The 22,471-nt window shown below is 40.8% G+C and overlaps 1 protein-coding gene across 4 annotated transcripts; it reads left to right on the forward strand.

The window, feature by feature from the left end:
• Nucleotides 1-489: 489 nt before the first annotated feature.
• Nucleotides 490-22,153, forward strand: PRKAR1A (protein kinase cAMP-dependent type I regulatory subunit alpha). Of its 4 annotated transcripts, none has more exons than XM_044981749.1 (12): nt 490-684; nt 2,516-2,586; nt 3,426-3,604; nt 12,115-12,288; nt 13,041-13,132; nt 13,394-13,455; nt 14,000-14,046; nt 15,010-15,168; nt 16,067-16,127; nt 16,650-16,771; nt 17,620-17,701; nt 19,704-22,153. In XM_044981749.1, exons 3-12 carry the CDS (start codon nt 3,428-3,430, stop codon nt 19,874-19,876), a joined length of 1,149 nt encoding a protein of 382 aa, XP_044837684.1. In that variant the 5' UTR covers nt 490-684; nt 2,516-2,586; nt 3,426-3,427; the 3' UTR covers nt 19,877-22,153. The 4 variants fall into 4 exon arrangements, with proteins under 4 accessions (XP_044837684.1, XP_044837683.1, XP_044837685.1 ...); XM_044981748.1 differs by having other exon boundaries at nt 491-684; nt 2,519-2,586; XM_044981750.1 differs by lacking the exon at nt 490-684 and adding an exon at nt 1,135-1,427 and having other exon boundaries at nt 2,519-2,586.
• Nucleotides 22,154-22,471: the final 318 nt, after the last annotated feature.

Genomic DNA, 22,471 nt, shown 5'->3' on the forward strand with positions numbered 1-22,471 from the left:
GGCCCGTGCACGGCCCTTGGGGCTCGTGCCCGGCCCGGACCCGGGGCCCCGTGCCCAGCCTGGCCAGGCCCGTGCCCGGCCCTTGGGGCTCGTACCGAGCCCAGACCCGGGGCCCCCTGCCCAGCCTGGCCAGGCCCGCGCGTGGCCCTTGGGGCTCGTACCGAGCCCGGACCCGGGGCCCCGTGCCCAGCACGTGCCGGGCCCTCGTGCCCCGCCCGGCTCCAGCCCGCGCCGCCCACCGCGTCCCCTTCCCAGGGAGCGGGCGGCAGCGCCCCGGGGGAGGCTGGAGCCGGGCGGGGCAGGGCGGGGCGCGCCGCTCCTTAGAGGAGAGGAGGCGGCTGGGCCTGGCCGACCCCTGAGGGGCGGGGCCGGTTGCGGAGCCTTGTCAACGGGAGGCGAGCGGGGAGGACAGAACGGGGGCGCCGCGGTCCCTTATCAGCGGGAGGCGACGAATGTGTCGGCGGCTCCTTTAAGGCGCGGACGGAGCTGTGCGTCCCCTTTAAGGTTGCCGGGGGTGACGGCTCGCAGTGAGAGCGAGGCGCATTGACGTCAGGTTGGCCGGCGATTGGCTGAGGGAGCTGGTTTCCGGTGGGATCCGCCGCCGCCGAGATCACCAGCGAGGCCGGAGTCCGGGTCGGGGGGGACGCGGGTGAGAGAGGCCGAGGGAGCCGCCCGGACCCCGCGGTGAGTGCGGGCCCGGCCTCGGCCCGCGAGGCTTCTGGGCGGGAGCCGAGGCGGGAGGAGGCCCCGGGAGAGGCCGCGCGCCCGGAGCGGCGGGAGGCCTGGCTCCGTGGGCGAGGGGGCGGGGCACGGGAGGGGAGGAAGGCCCCGGGGGAGGGCAGGGCCCTGATGGGGGAGGGGAAGGGGGGGCGCTGGTGGCGGAGCGGTCTAGGGGGGTGGGGGGAGGAGGGTAGATCTGGGGGTGAGGGGAGGGCGGGGGAGGAGGCCAGGGCACTGGTGGGGCACCCAGGAGGTGGGGGAGGAGGGCAGGGCCTTGGGTTTGGGTTGGGGGGGGGGAGACCTGGAGGGGGGCTGGGCTGGGAGCAGTATAGTGGAGATACGGTGTTATGGCCTTGTCTGGGAGCATGAGACCCGGAGCAGGTTTGCTATGCTGGCGGCGTGTGTGTGTGTGTGGGTGTTTTGCATGGGGTGGGCGTGGGGAAATCTTCATGCCCTGCGCCCCCGTGCAGGAAGAGGAGGTTTCACTTTATTGACATGCACCCCTGAATGTGAATCCCGCCTGATCTGATCGCTGGGAGAGGGTGCTGCCTCCTGCAGGGAATCCGACTTGGCAGGGTTACCTTTTCCACCTGAATTGCGGGGATCCCAAGCTGGGGTAGTTTGAAAGGAGTTTCCTTTATGTGCTGCACCAAACCCAGCCAGTAAACCACAGATCTGCCAAGTTTTGCTTCACTGAAAGTGCGAAGGTATTATAGGAAAATGTTTAGGTTTTCAGGGTTTACATTGGACTTTAAAACATTAAAAATCCATCCCCTTTCTTAAAAGGATTTTTGCAAAGGTTTTCAATGAGACTTCAAATTTCACTTATTTAAGTCTTTCTCCTTCAGACTGTTGCTGCTTATAAATCCAAAACTAATCTCAGAATGAGGGAATCTCCCTCACAAATGGATGAGGCTAATATTTCAGCTGCTGTTTGGGGGGATTCCCTCACCGCACCTGAGGAGCTTATTTTGTGGTTTGAATATATTCTGGTTGTTGTTCACATCAGGATTCCACGTAGAGGCTTCAATTTTGGCACTGGAAATTGAACTAAAAATTAGAGATGGGATTAAGGTCCAAAATTTGGATCAGGATTTATAACTCCCCGAAGTATGGAGTTGTTTGGGTTCTCATAGTAAAGTCATTGCAATTGTGTATGGTGGCTTTTAAAATAAGTTTTATTGTTACAAAATGTAGAAAGTTCAATGGAAAAAATAGGGCTGGCTTGGTTGCTTGATATGTACTCTATTGGCATTGTTTTTTCACAGTAGTCTCTTTGAGCCACTAGCGACTCACGTTTGCTGTCTATCTGCATCATGATGCTTTTTCCATAGACTCTAATTTGCAGGCTGTCATGGAGCCACAAAGTTACTCTTGGACATTTAATTAGGCTACTTATTGACCTTCAGCATGCAAGTTGTCAAAACAGAAGGGGTAACTGTAGAACTTTCAGGCAGCCTTTCCTCAGTGTAAACCACATGTGTGTGTTGCATAAATATTACAATGTAGCTGCTTCTCTACATACTTTTGTTGAGATAAGTGACAAGAATGCAACCTGTTTGAAGTGTTGTCTGTTCTAAATTAACTTTAGTCCTCCTATAATCTCTAGTAGCACATTTCAAAGGAGCATAGTTAGTTATATTGACTATATTGCTGTGTATGCTATGTTTGTCAATCCCGTGCCTAAATGGAAAAAGCATGTGTAATAGGACTGTAGCACTTGGATTTTCGCAGTGACTGTTAAGTAGCATGTTTAATATCTGATTTTCTGTCTAATTTTTTTCCCTCCCAAAAGCAGATTTTGGGATCAGCACACTGCATTATAAATTCTCTACGTATCCAGAGCTGTCCCTATCTGTGCCCCAGGTAACTTTCTTTACATGTGTTTTTTATGTAAATGCCTTTTTAAACATATTTTTACTTTAGCCTTTTCTCTGTTAACCTTTTTTGAGAGCAACTTGCATAAACAAAAATGGATAAAGTAACATGGAAATTTTCATGCACTGGAAATTATGCTATTAATAAATCCTATTAAGATCTGGCATTATATGTATTGTTTTGAAATCTAATAGTTCTAATTACTGTGAGCATACTTCAGAATTACAGTGTTTTAGTCTAAATGTCACCCCATTTTCTTTACTTTGAAGTAAAGAGCATCTCCATTGGGCAAACATCTGTATTTCCATGGCTTTTATTAGCTGTCCAGGGAGCTGACTTTTGCTGTTACCTTAACAAGTGTCACCATACTTCAAATATTTTTAAAACTTGCCTCTGTGGTGTGAGAGGGACCTCACTGGGGCAGGAAATCTGGGCTGTAATTGACAGCCTATGCCCATATGACTCCATGTCTTTCAGAATGCTCAGGGGGCCAGGGTTGCTGAGTTTCATTCAGCTGGGGAGCGGGGTTAGGGAGTGCGAGGGGAACCTCTGCTCCTGTTGGGCCTGTGGGAATTTCTGTAGAGCAGCCCAAGGTTCCCATTTCTTCCCAGATGCCAAGTACATCACCTCTTTGCATTGCTGGGCCAGAGCACAGACTTGGGAATTGAACATTTATTTTAATTACTAGCCCTGCAGATAAGTTAGGGTTTTTTTAAGCAAGATCACTGCAACAAAAGTTAATATGAAGCATAGCTAGGCAGCACGTCAGCTGGATCATCTTAGTTCTCTATGCAGTTCATGTAATTTTTTTTTTCCTTAAACATCAGCAATGGCAACCTCTAGCAGCAACACCAGCGAGGAGGAGCGTAGCCTCAGAGAATGTGAACTCTATGTCCAAAAACACAACATCCAGCAGCTTCTGAAGGACTGCATTGTACAGCTATGTACAGTTCGACCCGAGAGACCCATGGGATTCCTCAGGGAATATTTTGAAAGATTGGAGAAGGTAAAAATAAGTCTGCGGAGCAGGGGGGAGAATGCATTTATTTACAGTCTCTCTCATAGTTTCTTAAAATAAAGACTGAGATTCAGATTTGACCAATATTTTTTATTAATAGTTTAAGTTTGAAACTGAAGCAAAGTATTTGTTTGGAAAAGAAAGTGTCCTTTCTATAGCTAAATGCCAGTTGCTCACTAGTGAAAAGCATCCCTATAGCAACCAAAAGTATGCCCATATGATGAGGAGAGAGAGAAACTAGTAAGGAAACCGATTCAAGTTAGCTACTGAAAATAAAATCTGTCAGTTTGGTACTGGGGTCAATAGGTGGGACATATGGCCTGATTTATGATGACCTAAATTATTAAATTTATTTTTATGTATAACCCTGAAGTATTTTAGTGATGGATGTTCAACTTTTATATTGAGGCTAATTAATTTTCTATAGTGAGTTGCAGATATAATATTGGTGAGCGTGGAAAAATAGTAATCCTAACCAGACTTGTTCACTGAGAATTAACATTTGGTGACTTTCCTCTTGTACTTCAGCTGAGATTCGTACCCACATTTCAAATAGATAAATTTGTCTTTGCTTTCTGTCCTGAACTCAGTGTTTCTGTTAAATGGCTGGTACATTCTGTCCCAGAGGTGAGCTAAATGATTCTTGCACACACCTTGTGTAAAGTACTGTGGGATCCTTGTGCATGGAAAGCACTGTGTAAATATGATCCTCACATTCCAATGCCCACTTTTGCAACGAAGACTAGCCCCATTGAGTGAGTGATTATTTAATATACCTATTTCTTATCTCTGAACATCTTTACAATAGCATTTTTATGTAAGCTGTGATTAAGGGCAAAACTTGGTGTAACTGATCTTTTCTACCAGCATATTTATATCTAGTACTTTTCTGTTGCCGGTTACTATCTATGCTATTCTGCATCTGCAAACCAATAGTCTTTGGTAAGTACTGTGGTGGCTATTGCTGTCACTTCACATTATAGTCAGTTGCAGGCACTCTTCTCGTTATATGGATTTACAGAATCCATATGTCAAGGTTCCTTCCCCGCTCTGGACTTTAGAGTACAGATATGAGGACCTGCATGTGAACTCCTAAACTGAATTACCAGCTTAGATCTGATTTTGCTGCCACCACTCCCAAATACTAGCTCCCTTCCCTGGATAGTCTTGAGAGACTTCTTCACCAAGTTTCTGGTGAACACTAATCCAACCCCTTGGATCTTAACACAAGGAGAATTTAACCATCCCCCCTCCTTTCCCCCACCAATTCCTGGTGAGTCCAGATCCAATCCCCTTGGATCTTAAAACAAGGAAAAATCAATAGGTTCTTAAAAAGAAGGCTTTTAAATAAAGAAAGAAAGGTAAAAATCATCTCTGTAAAGTAAGGATGGAAAATAACTTTACAGGGTAATCAGATTCATAGAGCCCAGAGGAACCCCCTCTAGCCTTAGGTTCAAAGTTACAGCAAACGGAGGTAAACCCTCTAGCAAAAAGGAACATTTACAAGTTGAGAAAACAAAGATAAAACTAACACGCCTTGCCTGGCTGTTACTTACAAGTTTGAAATATGAGAGACTGGTTCAGAAAGATTTGGAGAGCATGGATTGATGTCTGGTCCCAATAGTGAACAACTCCAAAACAAAGAGCACACAAACAAAAGCCTTCTCCCCACCAAGATTTGAAAGTATCTTGTCCCTTTATTGGTCCTTTGGGTCAGGTGTCAGGCTGGTTACCTGAGCTTCTTAACCTTTTACAGGTAAAAGGATTTTGGTGTCTCTGGCCAGTAGGGATTTTATAGTATTGTACACAGGAGGGCCCTTCCCTTCCCTTTATAGTTATGACACCATATATAATATTTTTCTCCTTATTCTAATTCACTTTTGCTAATAGTTTTTCCCCTCTGTACTTCAATCTGTAGAATAGCAAGGTCAAACAGCAAACAAACTGTGGCATCTTCCTTATGATTCCATCATGCAGACCACTGTTTAGTTATTGGATCCATCAGTGAATGCTGCAGATTTTAATACAAACTCTAGTATTGGGCACAATATCTGAAGAAAAACATCCCTTGTTTTGTGGCCAAGAACTGGGATAATCTTCTGTCCAACTTCCTACATTTTTAACCTGAATGTGTAGTTGCATCTTCAAGAACGGTCTCCATAAAATGCCTTTAGCAAACTACCCAACTTCTGTAAAGTTCACTGATTGTCGGTGTGGGGTTTGAGTTACTCTAATCACAAATAGATCCTAAATTCTGCATTTCAGCACTTTTTAGAGTAACTGTTTTGAATATTGCAAAATAATTACCTTTTTAGTGCATTTAGTTCACAGTACATAGTTAGAATAGCTACTGGGATGTAAAAGGGGAAAAGACACATGTTTCCATGTAGTAGGCTAACATGCAGTGAATGCAATATTTAATCTGGCAAAGGAAGCTCAGATTCCTTTTTAGTAAGACAACAGGTCCTGCTAGCTCTGTACTTAAGTGTATGTATTCGTCCAGGCTGAAATAACTCAAGGCTTTTTTGTTTCAAATGTAGCAAGCTGTATTCACTCAGAGTCCAAACCTGTCAGAAGGTTAAAAATAACAGTAGTTCAATATTTACATTTTCCCCCTAAATGGATTTTTGTAAATTTCAGTAAAGGTCCTTCAGTATTATCAAAGATAAATCACCATATATAATGTTAACTGACTCTAGTGCAATCACTTTATTTTATTTATTTATTTTATCTCTCGTTAATCTCAGATGAAAGCATGATATGAATTTAAACACTTTGCTTGTCTTGAAGTCCATTTTTATATGCAGATTTGTATTTAAAAAACAAATTGTACTCTTCTCTAACTAGTTTCATCCATTAGGCCCACTGATTCTAAACTTGGCCTTAGTCTAACCAGGTGTCATAACGCCTAAATAGCTATCAAATAACAGATCAGCAAAGTTTTAGTCTAGAACAAGATGTCCTCTGACATCTGTGGCTGAAGAGCACAAGTGCTAAGCACTATTATTAATCACCTCCAACTCCTGGGTGAGTGAAGAGATTTGCAAAGGAATGTGGCCTTCGGACCTTTCTAAGTTCTGTTTTGTCAGAGATACATCTTGACCTATCTGTTGATATACCCCCGTAACCCTGTTAAATGGGGGAAGATAGAGGCTGCTGTAGCAATATGGACAAAAAACATACTAGTAAGAAACATTACTTTAAAAATTGAGGCTAAACATATTGCTGAAATAAAGATCACTGTTCAGCTCTTCCTTTCTGTAGTTCTATATTTCTGATTACCTCTTCCACATGATGTATCTCTAACCATAATTCATTATTTTATGCCTTAAAAATTAGCTTCCATCTGTTTGAAAAAAATCAGTTTTGAAACTTCTACCTAGATATATGTATTAAATTCCTGTGTCCAACTTATTTATAGGAATTAGAGCCTTTTTTCCTCCTTTTAAAAGTAATTTGGTGAAGAATGTTTCCATATGAACCAAACTACTACACTTTAAATAAAATGTCCATGTAGTTGGTCTACGTGTGGCAGACTAAGACTTTTGTGTGTGTTCTACTCTGCAAACATGTGACTTACTTAACACCGGTGAAGAATAATAAGTTACTAGCTACACAATACTGTGCCTGGCCTCATACTCTGGCTTATGAGCTGTAGAAGCTTAGTGTAGATAATGCAAAGGTCACTACTACAGTCGGTTAGGTAATTGTTAAAAAATGGGCATAGCTGTCCATGGGGATAAGTACACTTTTTAAAAAATACTGTCAATATATAACTGTGTAATACAAAAAAGATTTAAATTGTCCTGTTCCCCTGTGCTGTGCCATGCTCTCCTCCCTCTCCTCCCACCCCCCGCCAAAACACTCTCCCATGCTTAGGAATTGCAGGGCGCTTGACACAGTGAGTGACTTATGTACAAAACACGGGCACAATGAGGTTATTTCCCTTAAATTCACCTTGCTGTTGTGGATTTAAAGGAGATCTTTTAACATTCCTTGTTTTAGTATTAAGCCATCGGATGCTAACTTTTTTCTCAGATGTCTAGAGTGGCATGCTGATTTGCTACCGTCCATTAGAAGTACAAATTGCACAGAAGCAACGGAGACTAATGAGTCACTTAATGAGGTTTGGGTTCAGAAGTAATTAAAATATCTAACTGTGCAGTCCAATAGTTCTGAAACTGAAAGAGTACTTCCTATAATGGCCTATTAAAAAATGTTAGTTTTGTCCCTAGATAGAACTCTACCTTCAGAATACTTACACTCTCTCTCTGTGTTATATATAGTACACATTATACAGACTCATTACATTTTCTAGATATTTGGTCATGTAACAAACAGTTACTTTTTTTCTTTTTAATGTTAAATGTTTGCTTGACTGCCCACAGTAAAATGCTCTAAATTGTCTCTAATGCCATAATTTTTTGTGACCTGATGGTGTGAACAGTTAAGACCCCAGTCCTGGAAGCTGTCAGAGCAGCTTGCAAGATCAGGGTCCAAGTCAGCAAATGACACCTTAGTACAGGCTTAATGCATAAGTTGCTGTCACTGATAAAATTGTCTTCCTTTTTTGGAGGAATGTGACATCCCTGTAATTATGATGATTCTCTTGCCAGTCCCCATGCAAAACGTTTCTGTCCAATATCTAGCTGCGATATATAGCCTTTATAAACTGAGGGGGAAAAGTGGAGTTTTTGACCTATTATCACAAATTATGGTTAGATTGTAAACTCTCTGGGGCAAGGACTGCCATTTTCTAAGTTTGTACAGGGCCTAGTACAGTGGCTCTCTGCTCTACAGTAGCACCTAAAGGTCTCAACTGGTATAAATGACTTAACACCTGAAACTATAAAAGGGGATACTAATTAAAATACTACTGCTGTCTGGTATAACATTTTTGATCGCTGTAAGAGAGAGTAATTTAGCAAGATACATTTCTACCTCTTCAGTTTTATTTAGTAAATTTGAAAACATTTAGTGTATAGTTAGTTTCACCGTGTCCCCTGTATCATAAGTCAGTTACCCTATTGTTTGATTGGACCTTTCACATGGGAGAGAAATCATATTTTAAAAAAAGAACATGAATGTTGAATGACAAGATTTGGAAGGGTAATTTGGGGTGGACTGTGTATTACTTTCAGTACTCCTAACTCTTAAACTTACTGGACTTCAAGTTGTGTTCCTCCTGATATGTCTATAGTATTGGAACAAATAGAGTGGATCTTGTGTCACAGATAAATAGATATAATTTTAAAACAACTTTCTATGTATATTCTGAGTATGTGTGGTACGGCCATCCTTGGACGTGGGCTGTGGAAGATGAGTGAATGTTTGCAGATGTTGTCATATATGCCATAGAAAGGATGCTGTCAAATACTGTAGTTTAAACCCAACCCTTATGTCACTGAACTATTTTTAACAAAACTTGAGTGTAATGGACTCTTCCCTAAAAATAGAAAGAAGTTTAAATATGCCCCAGCTCTTTGAAACATCACACACTATTTCATTCCTGCATGAGAAGCAGGAAGTGAAACTGACTAAACAGGCCAGTGGAGTTTCTTTGGCCAGCAAAGAAGCATAAAATGTAAACTCGCTGTAATGGTTATCTGATTTCTTTCTTTCCAAAGCACTCTGGTTATACATAGCATTTAAGTGGCATTGCATGTATATCCGGAGTGGAGGATGGCAGCCGAGCAGAACACTGCCTGGCGGTACGTGGGAGGGGAGAGTTCGGTCAAGGACATTGGATCAGAGCCTGCAATTAAAAGTGGCCTGGGATCCAGGCACAGCAGATAAGACCTTAAAAACTGAGGAACTATCCCAAAGTTCCATACCAAAATGCTTGGAAAACTTAGCTGAAGCTGTCATGATTTTAAATACTTTGGTTCCACTTTTGGTTCTAGCAATATCAAATCTACTTAATTCATTGTCTACACTGCAGCTAGCAGTGTGATTATTGCAGCATTGGTGTTGGCTTGAGCCAGCCACATGAGTGCAGATCCAGGACATCAGGCAGGCATGGACTCTCTCAGCTAGTCTGAGCCACCACCAGTGTGGCAACGTCCACACTGCTATTTTTGGTGCACTAGCTTGAGCTGAGCTAGTGTAGTCTGTCTACCTGCACTGGGAATAGCACCTCCTACCTGCAGTGTAGACCTACCCCGAGTCAACTCCTTCAGTGCATATATGTTGTACTTAAAGTACTGCACAGGATCTTTTCAGGGAGGATCATAGAATCATAGAACTTAAGATCAGAAGGGACCATTATGATCATCTAGTCTGACCTCCTGCAAAATGCAGGCCACAAAAACTGACCCACCCACTCTTGAAATAATTCTCTCCCTTGACTCAGCTGTTGAAGTCCCCAAATCCTGGTTTAAAGACTTCAAGTAGCAGGTAATCCTCCAGCAAGCGACCCCTGCCCCATGCTGCGGAGGAAGGCGAAAAACCTCCAGGGCCACTGCCAATCTACCCTGGAGGAAAATTCCTTTCTGACCCCAAATATGGCGATCAGCTGAACCCCGAGCATGCGGGCAAGACTCTCCAGCCAGACACTCAGGAAAAAGACTTTCAATATCCCAACATTGACTCTCGGTACTAATTACCAGTGGCAGCACGTTATTGACCTATTGACTAAATAGTGTTATCCTATCAAACCATTCCCTCCATAAACTTATCAAGCTTAGTAAGTGTAGCCAAGCCCTTAATCTTAAAGCCAGAGAGGTCCTTCGCCCCCACTGTTTCCCTCGGTAGGCTGTTACAGAATTTCACTCCCCTGATGGTTAGAAACCTTTGTCTAATTTCAAGCCTAAACTTCCCAACTGCCAATTTATATCCATTTGTTCTCGTGTCCACATTAGTACTGAGCTGAAATAATTCCTCTCCCTCCCTGGTATTTATCCCTCTGATATATTTAAAGAGAGCAATCATATCTCCTCTCAACCTTACTTTGGTTGAGGATAAGGCAAAGCACCACATTTATTGGTAATACGTGTATCAATCAACACTACATCATATGCATATGATATATATTAAACTCATGCGCGCTCACACACAAGCACACGCCGTCATGGTGGTGGTGTTACTAACTAGTTGCTCCCCTTAACTTCACTGGCCAGGTGAGTTAGATGGGGGAGGGGTGGAGCTACTGTTGATCCGGATCAATGCTCTGATGTTGACAAGACAAGACCCAGGATCCTCTGCAAGACACCTCACGTTTATAGCAGCTGCCCTCTCATGCAAATCTATACCAGATGCAAAATCTGTGTCTGTCAGTTGGTCATCAGTGGTGCTTCCTTCTGGGTGTTGTCTTAATGCTGCCACATTAATTTTCAAAGAGGGTGTTTTCAAAAGAAGGTGCTCGCTTCTAACCCCCAAGGCGTCAGTGTGTCTGATCTTCTTATAGAGCCCACTTGACAAGTTCTATTGTTCTTGGATCTGGCTTCCATCCCTTCTCCAGCCCTTGCAGCTGTCTGGAGGTGCTTGCCTTCCATGCCTTGCTCATTCACGCCTCATTCATTCAACAGGGCAGTAGATGAAAAGGGGGAGATCTTCTACTCCTTGTGAAAAGACATTTTTCTTCTACCTTAATTATCCTTAGGGGCTATAACATTATACCAAGGCTCAATAGAAAGTTTTTGTATAAGGATTTGATGTAGAGTTCCTATATCAAAGGACTTGATATAAAGTTGTATGAAAATAGAGGTGTTATATGGGAAGACTTAATGCAAGGTTATATGAACAGGCATAATACAAAGTCATATGAAAATGATAGTTATGTGAAGATGCTTAATGCAGAGATTTATCTACATATAGAGGAACCAGTATTCTGGGTGACTGACTAGCTAGATTTAACTTTATTTCAGTTCTGATAGTCTGGTGTCTCTCACTCAACTTGACAAGTGATCAGTATGGGGGAAAAAAAACCTCTTATAAAAGCTAACAAATCTGTGGCTTGGAATGTAAACCAATGGCTGGATTTATGAACACTAATATCCATCCAATAACTCATTTATGTTTCTGTTAAAATAACCTAAGGTTATTAAATACCTTCTTGGTCAATGATTTGACCTTGTTTTCTAGCTGCTTCTATAACATGGTTTTCTGGGTAACTGCTCTTCTGTCTTTAAAAGCAAAAAAACCCAAAACAACTCAGTCCAGGGAAAAACTACTGGGCTCACTTGTTGAATACATCCTATGCAAGCAGCAGCACTTAAAAGGTGGAGTTCCTCCATTGTGTGCTGGTTACGTCATAAGAGTGGGGTGAAAGTGCCAGTTTATTTTAATAAGGGAAATAGATTTTGAATGACTCTTGTGTCTGTTATGCTGCTTTAAAACATAGCAGCCTTACTGTTATAGAAGTATCTTCCCATCTGCCATAGTATGATATTAATAGTAGAGAGGAATCTCTTATGTTGGCAGATTGAACTGGAATATGATATGTAACTGCATTTTTACCCTTGGATTATGTGACACGGAAACATCTCCTTCCTGTTTAGGAGGAAGCAAAACAGTTGTTGAATCAACAGAAATCTGGATCACGTTCAGACTCGCGTGAGGATGAAATCTCCCCTCCTCCACCTATGAACCCTGTGGTGAAGGGCCGAAGAAGACGTGGGGCCATCAGTGCAGAAGTCTACACAGAAGAGGATGCTGCATCTTACGTTAGAAAGGTGGCCTATACTTTAACCATTCCCAAACCCATGCAAATCTAATCTTTGGTCATATCTAGGCCTCTCTGTTATCCAGGGGGCATATTGCTGTCCTCTGTGTGTTGCCCCAATGATGTTACATAAATGCATACCAAACCACTGCAGCTTTGTGCATGAGTTCTGGATAGTACCCAGCTGGTGTGGCCTTGCTAACCCACATGGTAGGTCTACAAAGCAGTCATGCCAAGCCAGCATGTTTACTCTGGGTTGTAGCCTGTGATGCATGGTAACAAGACTTTGGTTTCACTTGAGCCATTCCCACTTCTGGACAAATCACATCCTGTTCCGCTGTCTTGCTCCATAAAATCTTTGGATATGTTTTCTTCTTGTTTCTTGTCTCTGGCAGAATTTCAATACAGTGCACCATTATGGTGGACAGCTTTCTTCCGTCTTTTATGGGTATATTACTACTTGTTTTGAGCAAACCCAGGTCAAAACAGATCCTTGGGGTCTGCGAGAGAAATTGCAAACTTCAGCATGGAATTGTATAGTTAACCTTAAGAGATCACTTATGCTATTTTCTTTATACTGGCTCAAACAGATCTTAATGTGACAAGCTTTTCCTCTTCTTTCTATAGCACTTGAAAGAAAAAATGAGGCCATACTAATGTTTTATTGGGGTAATTGGATTCATTTAGTTGGCCATCTAAGTGCAAAGATTTTTTTCTTCAACATTTATAATCGGAGTTACTTTGGTTTTGATTATGCTCTAGGTTATTCCTAAAGATTACAAGACTATGGCTGCTTTGGCTAAAGCAATTGAGAAGAATGTGCTATTTGCCCATCTTGATGATAATGAAAGAAGGTAGGAGTTAATCTCTTAATCTGGCTCTGCTTTGCTAATAGTATGATTTCACTGTTGCTTTTTTAAAGATTTTAGTGTTTTAAAGAACAAACATTTTAAACAAATGACAACTTGCAAAACTGAACAGCTTTATGGGAGCAGTCAGTCCAGACAGGTCAATAACTAGAGAAATCCTGAAAAATCTCTCTCAAATGTCAGTAGTAACACATGTGCATATAACAGGCAACCAAACTGTTGATAACTTTGAAAAATCTCTTCCAGTGACATCTTTGATGCTATGTTCCCAGTCACCTACATTGCAGGCGAGACTGTGATCCAGCAAGGTAAGTAACAGTGCTGCATTGATAATAAACAATTTGTAGGTTGTGAGAAGGTTCTGGATCTATGGGTTTGTTTGTTCTGCTCTTATGGCTGTAAGAACACTTGTTGGTAGACCCTGCTTGCTTGCTTTTTATGTGAACCACAACTTACTTTGGGGCTGGGGCCGGGGGGAAAGGAGAGTGGAGTCACTGCAGGTAGTCCCTGTCTGTATCAGCAGCTTGAAAACTCTTTTGATGGTTCTGTAGAATATATTGGGTGAATTTACTGGGGAGAGGGAAGGCTGCTGCTCTCTTTCATAAGAGCAGGTGTCCCTGGCACAGGTAGGATGAGGAAATGCACTTGTATTGACACATTTTTCCAGCATAAAATAGGCAATGCCCTTTTTTTTTTAGCCCTATTGAGGCATCTTCTGGCAGGCCTGGTGCCGAGGGTTAATGTATTAAACCCCCAAAGTGCCTTTTTAATTTTCCTCTGCCATTTTTATAAAACATGAATCACTTTACAGCTTTTTTGCAACTGAATTTTGTATCTGTTTTTTTTCTTTAGGTGATGAAGGAGATAACTTCTATGTTGTTGATCAAGGAGAAATGGATGTAAGCTTTAGTAATGGCTGAGATTTTAATTGTATTAACTGCGAATGTATCCACCCCTTGCAGAAATACTAGTAACCTCTTGTGGCCTTTCTTTATGTGAAAATGAGAAATTATTTTTTCTCTGGCAGAACTGTTCTGTTATCCATTCTTTTGGGATATTCCTTTAGAACAGGATCCTTCTCAAGAAAGCTTATTTTGTCTGTTACTCTTGGCTCCTTTTGAGCAGCCCTGTGGATGGGACTGCCCAACTGTGCAGAACATGAACACATCCTATATTGTGCGACTCCAAATGAACAGTTTGAATGCTGACAATGTTTCATGCTATATGAGCACAGAAACAAAGGGAGAGAGAGTATACCGGGGTAATCCAATTATTTATTGATTAATTGATTTGTTTGTCAAGGTCCAACTTTCTTGGTCAAGGTATAATCAAGGTCCAGACGCCAGAGACAAAAATAACAATGCTGATAATAAGTAAATAGACTTTTGCAGTCCGTTCAAAAGCATCTGGCCCACCTATTGACTACCCCTGGAGTATACTCCTGTAGTTGAGGCACAGGACTAGTAAAGACAGACCTGGGTTTTATTCCAATTTTTGCCATAACCTCTTGTGATCTTTTCTCTGTTTCCCCAGCTGTAAAACTGAGTTAATACTTCACAGGTCTATCAAGTTCTGAGACTTAAGTTCACAATCCTTGGATGAAAAATGGAATATACCTACAAAGTAGTATTATGATAGTACATACAAAGACAGTCCTTTCCTCAAAGTCTTTGAAATCTCAGTACAACCTGGAAATGGTGCCAAATTCATGCTTAAATAATCTCCAGTCTTTCAGGGGTGATCTAAACTAGAATATTTCCCTGTGTAATATAGTTTAAAAATATAGCACACAATAAGAGGAAATGTTAAAGTATCTTTGTGGCCAGTTGTTTGCCCTTGTTGACCAATATGTTTCCTTTCAGGTATATGTGAACAACGAGTGGGCAACCAACGTTGGTGAAGGCGGCAGCTTTGGAGAACTTGCCCTGATTTATGGAACACCCAGAGCAGCAACTGTCAAAGCAAAAACAAATGTGAAATTGTGGGGTATTGACAGAGACAGCTATAGAAGAATCCTTATGGCAAGTTCTCTTTTTTTTTTTTCCCCTTGTTTTGAATGTATGGGTTGTGCAGTTAATTCAAGGTAGCATATTTACTCAACGGAAATGTCTTTTTGTGACGTTGAGTGATCTGGTCACTAGGCCCTCTGTCTGCGTTGTCATGCAGAGGGACTTGTATCTTGGATAAAAAGAAATGTCAGACTCGTTTAGGTCATGACTAGTAACAGTGCTGTCATTCACACAGATTTTGTGTGCATCTGGCAAGAAGGGGAGGGAAAGATTTTGAGTGTCTTGTTAGGCCAAGACACATCTTAAATTACAAATGCAGTATCTGTGCTTATATTTGATCTGCTATAACAGTGTGATTGCTCTTGTTGGACTTTGATTCTCCTACTCTCTAAGCCTGCCACTTTGCTGGTCTGTGTTTAAATAGTCATAAGCGACTACAGTCAACCATGCAGCCTAGAATAAACTTGAGGCTGATCCAGCAGTCCTTACTCCTGCCAGTAGTCCCTTAAACTCCAGCATTATTACTCACATGAGTAATGGTTGCAGTATTGGGCTATAAATTATGTAAAGCATTGATCATAATGGATATGGGCAAATCTTGAACTCTTATCAAAGTTCATTACAAGAAGAATGCGTTTGTTTTTTTTTAAGTATTTAGGGACAGTATATTGTGCAAGCCTTTGCCTGAGTGCCTTCTGTGAGGTGCTGAGCACTCTCAGATCTCACTGAGGTCAGAGATTTGAAGGCACTGATGCTTTTTTGCAAATTTGGTCCCTTAAAAGAGAATATATTAAGTCTTGTTGAATTGTGTGGCCTTTTTTTGTGGCTTATCTAACTTTCTTTTAAAACTACTACAAAATTATGAGTAGAAAATAAAAGCTTATCTTGGTGTTTGGTTTTTTTTAAACAGGGCAGTACATTGAGAAAGAGAAAGATGTATGAAGAATTCCTTAGTAAAGTATCTATATTGGGTGAGTGAAAAGGTTTCACTTTAAACTTTGATGTAATGGCGGATGTAGTGAGGTGGATACCCAGTTAAACCTCTGTAGTAGTAATCTGTTAAAACCAAGTCCATAGTGTGTGCTGCTTTTTTGCATAATCCTAAAGCAATGTCTACACTACACTTATGTCGGTGTAACTTATATTGCTCAGGGGTGTAAATAAGCCACCCCTCTCCTCCAAGCTACATAAGTTTCATCAGCCTAAGTGCCGGTGTGGACAGTGTTATGTCAGCAGAAGAACTTCTCTTGTCTACATAACTGCTGTTGGGGGTGGATTATTTAGGTCGAGGGGTGAGCTCTCTTCCCATTGGCTTAGAGTGGCTATACTTGAGAGCTGCTGTAAGTTCTCTAGTGTAGCCATAGCCTAAGACTATTATAATTAAGGTCTTGATTTTTACAAATGTGTACTACCAGAGAGAGAGTAATGTTTTGAGAGTGGGAACAGAGATTGCATGACACATACTAAAGCCTTTGACTGTTGACTTTGTTTAGAATCTCTGGACAAGTGGGAGCGTCTCACTGTAGCTGATGCCTTGGAACCGGTACAGTTTGAGGATGGACAGAAAATTGTGGTGCAGGGAGAACCAGGAGATGAGTTCTTTATTATCTTAGAGGTAAGTGAATGTTACTTCTGCTTAGTATGTTGAGTTACACAAAACTAAACATCTGGTTCTAAGAATTTATTTTATTCTCCTTGTGTCTGTAAAATTCTGAGAATGACGTGACTAAAACTTACACTTTTGGGAGCCCGGGCAAGGTGAAGGTAAACTTGCTTTGCTGTTTTTACAAATGACACTTCCAAGACAGTGAGGTAGCTGGTCTAGTCCATAAATCAACCCACTCAAGTACCTGTTAGCCGAGGGAATTGGAAACCCTAGATATCCTCTTTTGGTGGGTGTAAAACTATTCTGGTCCTATACCTGAAAGTAGCTGTAGGTGTTCTGGTATGTGCTATAGTGCATCTCTAGATAAGCAAGCATCTCCAGAAACTGCCTTGCTAGTTTCATAATATATGAACCACAATATTTCTAAGGACTTTTTTTTTTAAAGTTGTCTTGATAATCCATAGTGCAGGTCTGAGAGGGCAATACTATTTCCCTAATTTTTCTGAGTACAGAGGAATAGATCAGGAGATGGCTAGTAACGTTTCTTGTTACTGGTTCCATTATCTCTTGAGTGTTTCCTGCTAATCAAATTATATGATGCCTGTAAAGTAACAAAGAAGGCAGTAGGATTTCTATGATGCATATAAGTACCATCCTAAGGGGATTTAAAGGAGAGACCCAGAGGACCCTTGTTTTAATATGAATGGATAGTGACATACGTGAAGTGTGTAATGGGGTTTTTAATGGATAAGACACTTCCTGTATGACACGCTGCAATGAAGCTGAGTTCTTGTGAAAGTTAAGATATTTCAAATGATATTGGCAAATTCCTTTTACTAATAACTGATTTATTAAAGGGCACAGCTGCAGTGTTACAGCGGAGGTCGGAGAATGAAGAATTTGTTGAAGTGGGCAGACTGGCACCTTCTGATTATTTTGGTGAGTTACATTGCTGCAGGTGTAATTGGCTGCACTGTTGTCATTGTTTGTCTCCATAGCTGCGTGATATCTCTCTCTTACTGTGGGTTAAGAGGGTGATAGTGGCAGGATGGATTTGGTTATCTGCCAATTGTTTGAGAATATCTGTTTTGATTAACTTCTGTAACTACACTGATAATCCTTTGAGTACCATGTAAATTACTAAAAGCTCAGAAGTCCATGTATTGTGGAAAGGTGGTACCATCTCCTTTAGTTCCAAGGTCTCAACCATCTTCCATTATGAAGACATCTTTAGCCTCTGTATTTTTAGTTTAAAAATTGATACATTGATAGCAAAGGAAAATATTTAGTTGGATAGAATATAACATTTATTGATTTATGGAAAACTATGTAAATCAGCTTCAAACAAAGTCTTTCATGTACATACACATTTTCTTCAGAAGGGCTTTAATGTGTATATATGTTGCATCTGTTAAGGTTGTGATGAAATATACATTTCTTTATATTTTAAGACTATATTTTGTGGGTAATGTAAAATTAACTGTAAATTACTTTGCTTTTTGAATGGACACTAACTTGACCATGTAGGGTTTTTTTTTAAAAATCTGTTGACTTACTTTATTTGGGTCCAGCAATCTTTAAATAGTGTAGTAAATAGTTTTTGAATTGTGTCCGTTTTCGCTTTATTTTTAACTCCTCTGCTGAGGTTTAAAGAAATATCTTGGAATGGCTTCAGAGCAATGCAAAAATGCACAGGCCTTCTCTCCCTCTCCTTTCCTTTTGTGCAGAAGCCTACCTATGGCCTATTCAGTTTTTCAGCTTTGCTGTTGCTTTAATTAGCATTTAGCCTCTTGCAGAGCCTGAAGAACATGCAGAGGACTAGTAATGTGCACGGTCCTCAGGCAGATGCATGAAACTGGAAGTGCAACTTTCTATCAAAAAACCCATTGAGGTTGAGTATATGCAAAGTAATCAGGGAAAAATGTCTATTTCCTCAAACTCTTCACTTAAGTATTTGTAGGGGTTACTGTTGCTACACATAGGTACAGAATGTTCTGGTGGAAATAGAACTGCCAAGTTGAACATGTCTCTGTTCTAGGTATGTAGGCTCTGTGATAGTTAACTGTGTTGTTACTTAACAACTGTAACAGGTTTTTGAAACAAAGCTTTTTGACTTTGTTTTTTCTTAAATGGGAAGCTAGAGGTTTCCCGATATGGGATCTCCATTACCCCGCTGCCAAAGCATATCTAAACTAAGGGAACTGTTATCTCTCAAATTAGTAGTCATAGATTTCAGAGCTGGTTGTATTCAAATGGTGCTTTGTTGGTTTTTACATTTAAAAAGATGTCCTCTGATACCAGCTCCTACAATCCTTATGTTTTGATAAGATAAATAAACAGTCATTTCTACAACATGTTAATAACTATGCAGGTGCTTTACTGTAAACGGTTACTTTTTTATGGGGAGGGGATAGCTCAGTGGTTTGAGCATTGGCCTGCTAAACCCAAGGTTGTGAGTTCAATCCTGAGGAGGCCACTTAAGGATCTGGGGCAAAAATTGGTCCTGCTAGTGAAGGCAGGGGGCTGGACTCGATGACCTTTTGAGGTCCCTTCCAGTTCTAGGAGATTGGTATATCTCCAATTATTACCTATTACCTTTTTGTTTACCACTCATTCACTAGAAAAATGACTTGGCCTGCCTATGAATAGTGAAACCTATACAAATACAGTGCAGCAAACTGTCCTGAACACCCCAGAGTATCCCCAATTTTTTTTTTTAAATACAAGTCTACCTTCATAGAAGACACTATTCTTGAAGCAGCTGACTTGACAATCCTTCAATGGTTTCTAAACACTGATTTCATTTTTAATGCAACTCTATTCACAGATCTTTCTGATCAGTGCTAAAAACCTAGGGTTATCTACTCTGCACTCTTGTAGCAATTTTAAATAGTGTGGTAGCTACAGTTCTTTTAACCGTGTTTTCGCTTTGTCATCCCAGGTGAAATAGCTCTATTGATGAACCGTCCTCGTGCTGCCACAGTCGTTGCTCGTGGCCCATTGAAATGTGTAAAGCTTGACCGACCCCGATTTGAGCGTGTCCTGGGTCCGTGCTCGGATATTCTCAAACGAAACATCCAGCAGTACAACAGCTTTGTATCCCTGTCTGTCTGAAATTTTGCTCCCTCTCAAATACATGCTTCACGAATGCAGACTGCTTTATTCTCTTGTGCAGAGCCACACGGCCACTGGCATTTGCAGCTTCCTGTCTGTTTAAAGAAAAATTGCTTTATCAAAGCACCATTTTTATTTTAGAGCATTAGTTCTGTGCTCTCTATCCCGTTAAATAGAAAGAGTTCTATGGAGACTTTTGCTGTTACTGCTTCTCTCTATGCAATGTCTAGTGTCCAAGTTGGGCCACCGCTGCCTTGTTTTTGGTGAAGAGGTCTCTTGGCACCAAGCTAATTGCCATAGAGTAAGGATGTAACAGTGGAGAAAATTTTTTTTACAGATACTTTTCAAATTGTTCATATTTTTAGGTTGTGGTCCTAATCTACTGTATTTCTTTTCAAAGGAGAACTGCCCTTGTAATTGAGCTTCTCTAGATTTAAATTTTCTGGGTACTGTAATCCTCAGTTCAATCCTGAGGTATCAGCTGCTGTTACAGCTGCAGTTGGAAGTTAGCAGTCGCTCTGTACCCTTGTACTGGTTCAAGATTGCTTGGTTATGTTTTGTCAGGTTTCATGTAAAAGCTTTTAAGATTTATAGTTCTGGTCAACTGCTGCAGATATTACTTAGTTCCCTGACCCTCACTGCAACTGATCTTTGCCTGTCTTGTTGTCAGCTGTGGATTCACCCCTCTAGATCATACCTGTTCATAACCATAGCCAAACTTTGGGTTAAACTCTTAACTTCAGTCACTTGTCCTTAGACTGGCACAAGAATTGTACAACTACCCAGCTAGTGCCAAATAGTAATGTTTGTGCTCCGGATGCAGTGCAGGAATTGGAAGCGTACATTGTTTTGCCCTGTAACTTTTGCTTGCTACTTATTTCACAGTTGACTCTGTCCTTCAAAAGATTCTTTGCTCAGTTAACTCCTTGGTACCCGGGAAACTAATTTTGCCTGTTCACAACCAGCATCAGATGCTGGGTGGAGCAGCTAGCCCAATGAGATGAATAGAGATGCTGGGGAGAATGTGAGGCAGAAAAAGTGAATGTTTTGGTTATTCCTGCTACTCTATTGTTTTTAAGTGTGTATATATATTTTTAAACCAACCAGAAGTTATTTTACCTTTTTAGTTTTCATTTTAAAGTTAGTCTGAACACAAATCCTGCATCTTCTGTTTCCTGCCCAGCTTTTCAGATTCACATGAGAAAATATTTTACATATTTTTGGAAACTGTTGCTGAGTCTTAAATGTATTTCAGTATTTACCAGCTTTGTGTTGTATTATTCTGTGCATACCAATATTACCCAACAAATTTGACTGAATTCCACAGTTCAATAATGTAGGCAACTTAAGGCTTCCTTTAAACTGTAATTTATATAAACTAGAGTAGGGTTGTATTTGGGAGTGACAGCAAGCATTTTTGTATTCATTCTGCAACTGTTTCTAATGATGGATCCCTTCTTTTTTCCTTTTTGAGGTAATTGGACATGGTAGACTACTTTCCAGGCTTGTAGACATTTTTAAAATGTGTGCTCATCAGACATAAATACAAAGTTGACAGTATCAGATCTTTGCAGTTTTAGGGATATATCCACAAACTCCTTGTGATTGGATTAATTGTGAAATGCTTGCCTTGTGTGAACTATTTGTTTTTCAAAAGATCTTTGAGTGGAGGATTCCTATCAGTGCTCTACAGGAGTAAACAAAACTAGTTTTCTAAAACTATTTTCTTCAGTTTTCAGTCTAACTAGGTTTTTTTCTTCATATATTTTAGTTACTTTGAAGCTTGATTTGATCCTTGTTGATGCACCAAAAAACAAACACCTATGTAAACTAGTTAGAGCTCCACAAAAAAAATGCACATTTTTTATATAATGCTTTCTAATCAGGTTTCACTATTGCATCTTTTTAGCTTGCTGTTTACTCCCTTTTGTAGTTTTACCTACAAGATTAAGATAAACCAGCTAAGTCTGAGTTAAATATTAATCACAGTTATAGCTTTACCTTTGTGTGCAATTTAAATATGTTTGAAACCACAATTTGGCATAGTTTGCCTTAGCTAACATTCAGGGCTTTAGAAGTAATCTCTTGCTAGGCCACCTTTAGCAAATTTATGAAGTCTACTGCCCTAGAGAGCTATAGTCAACCAGAGGACCATTTTTGTATTGTTATCTGACTATATAAGTCTGATGTACTGTATGTGCTAATATATTATTATTCCTTTTGTTATAGATTGTCCTAATGGCAGGTAAAGCAATAAAAATGATTTAAATTCTTAAATGCAATCTGTCTTTTTTTTCCCTCTTTTTCCCCCCCCCCCATTTTATTTTGCTGTGGTGTTCAAGGATGAATTGTTAATGACTTGTAGGAAGCTAAGTAGCTTAATGCATTAGCTTTTTACCTCTGCAGACTTGAGTTCAAATCACCGCTTAGCTCACAAATGAGAATTCCTTTCACAGCACTTACCCTGTGGTCTGTTTTTATAGCTAGCAAAGCTGTTCCTCTTGGACACATAACATGGTGGGTTTTTTTTTGTTGTTTGTTTTTTTTGGAGCCCTGACCATTCTCAGTTGTCTGTCTAGCATCTGTTCACAGGTA

The sequence above is a fragment of the Mauremys mutica genome, chromosome 12, assembly GCF_020497125.1.
Source record: "Mauremys mutica isolate MM-2020 ecotype Southern chromosome 12, ASM2049712v1, whole genome shotgun sequence".
Lineage (NCBI taxonomy): Eukaryota > Metazoa > Chordata > Testudines > Geoemydidae > Mauremys > Mauremys mutica.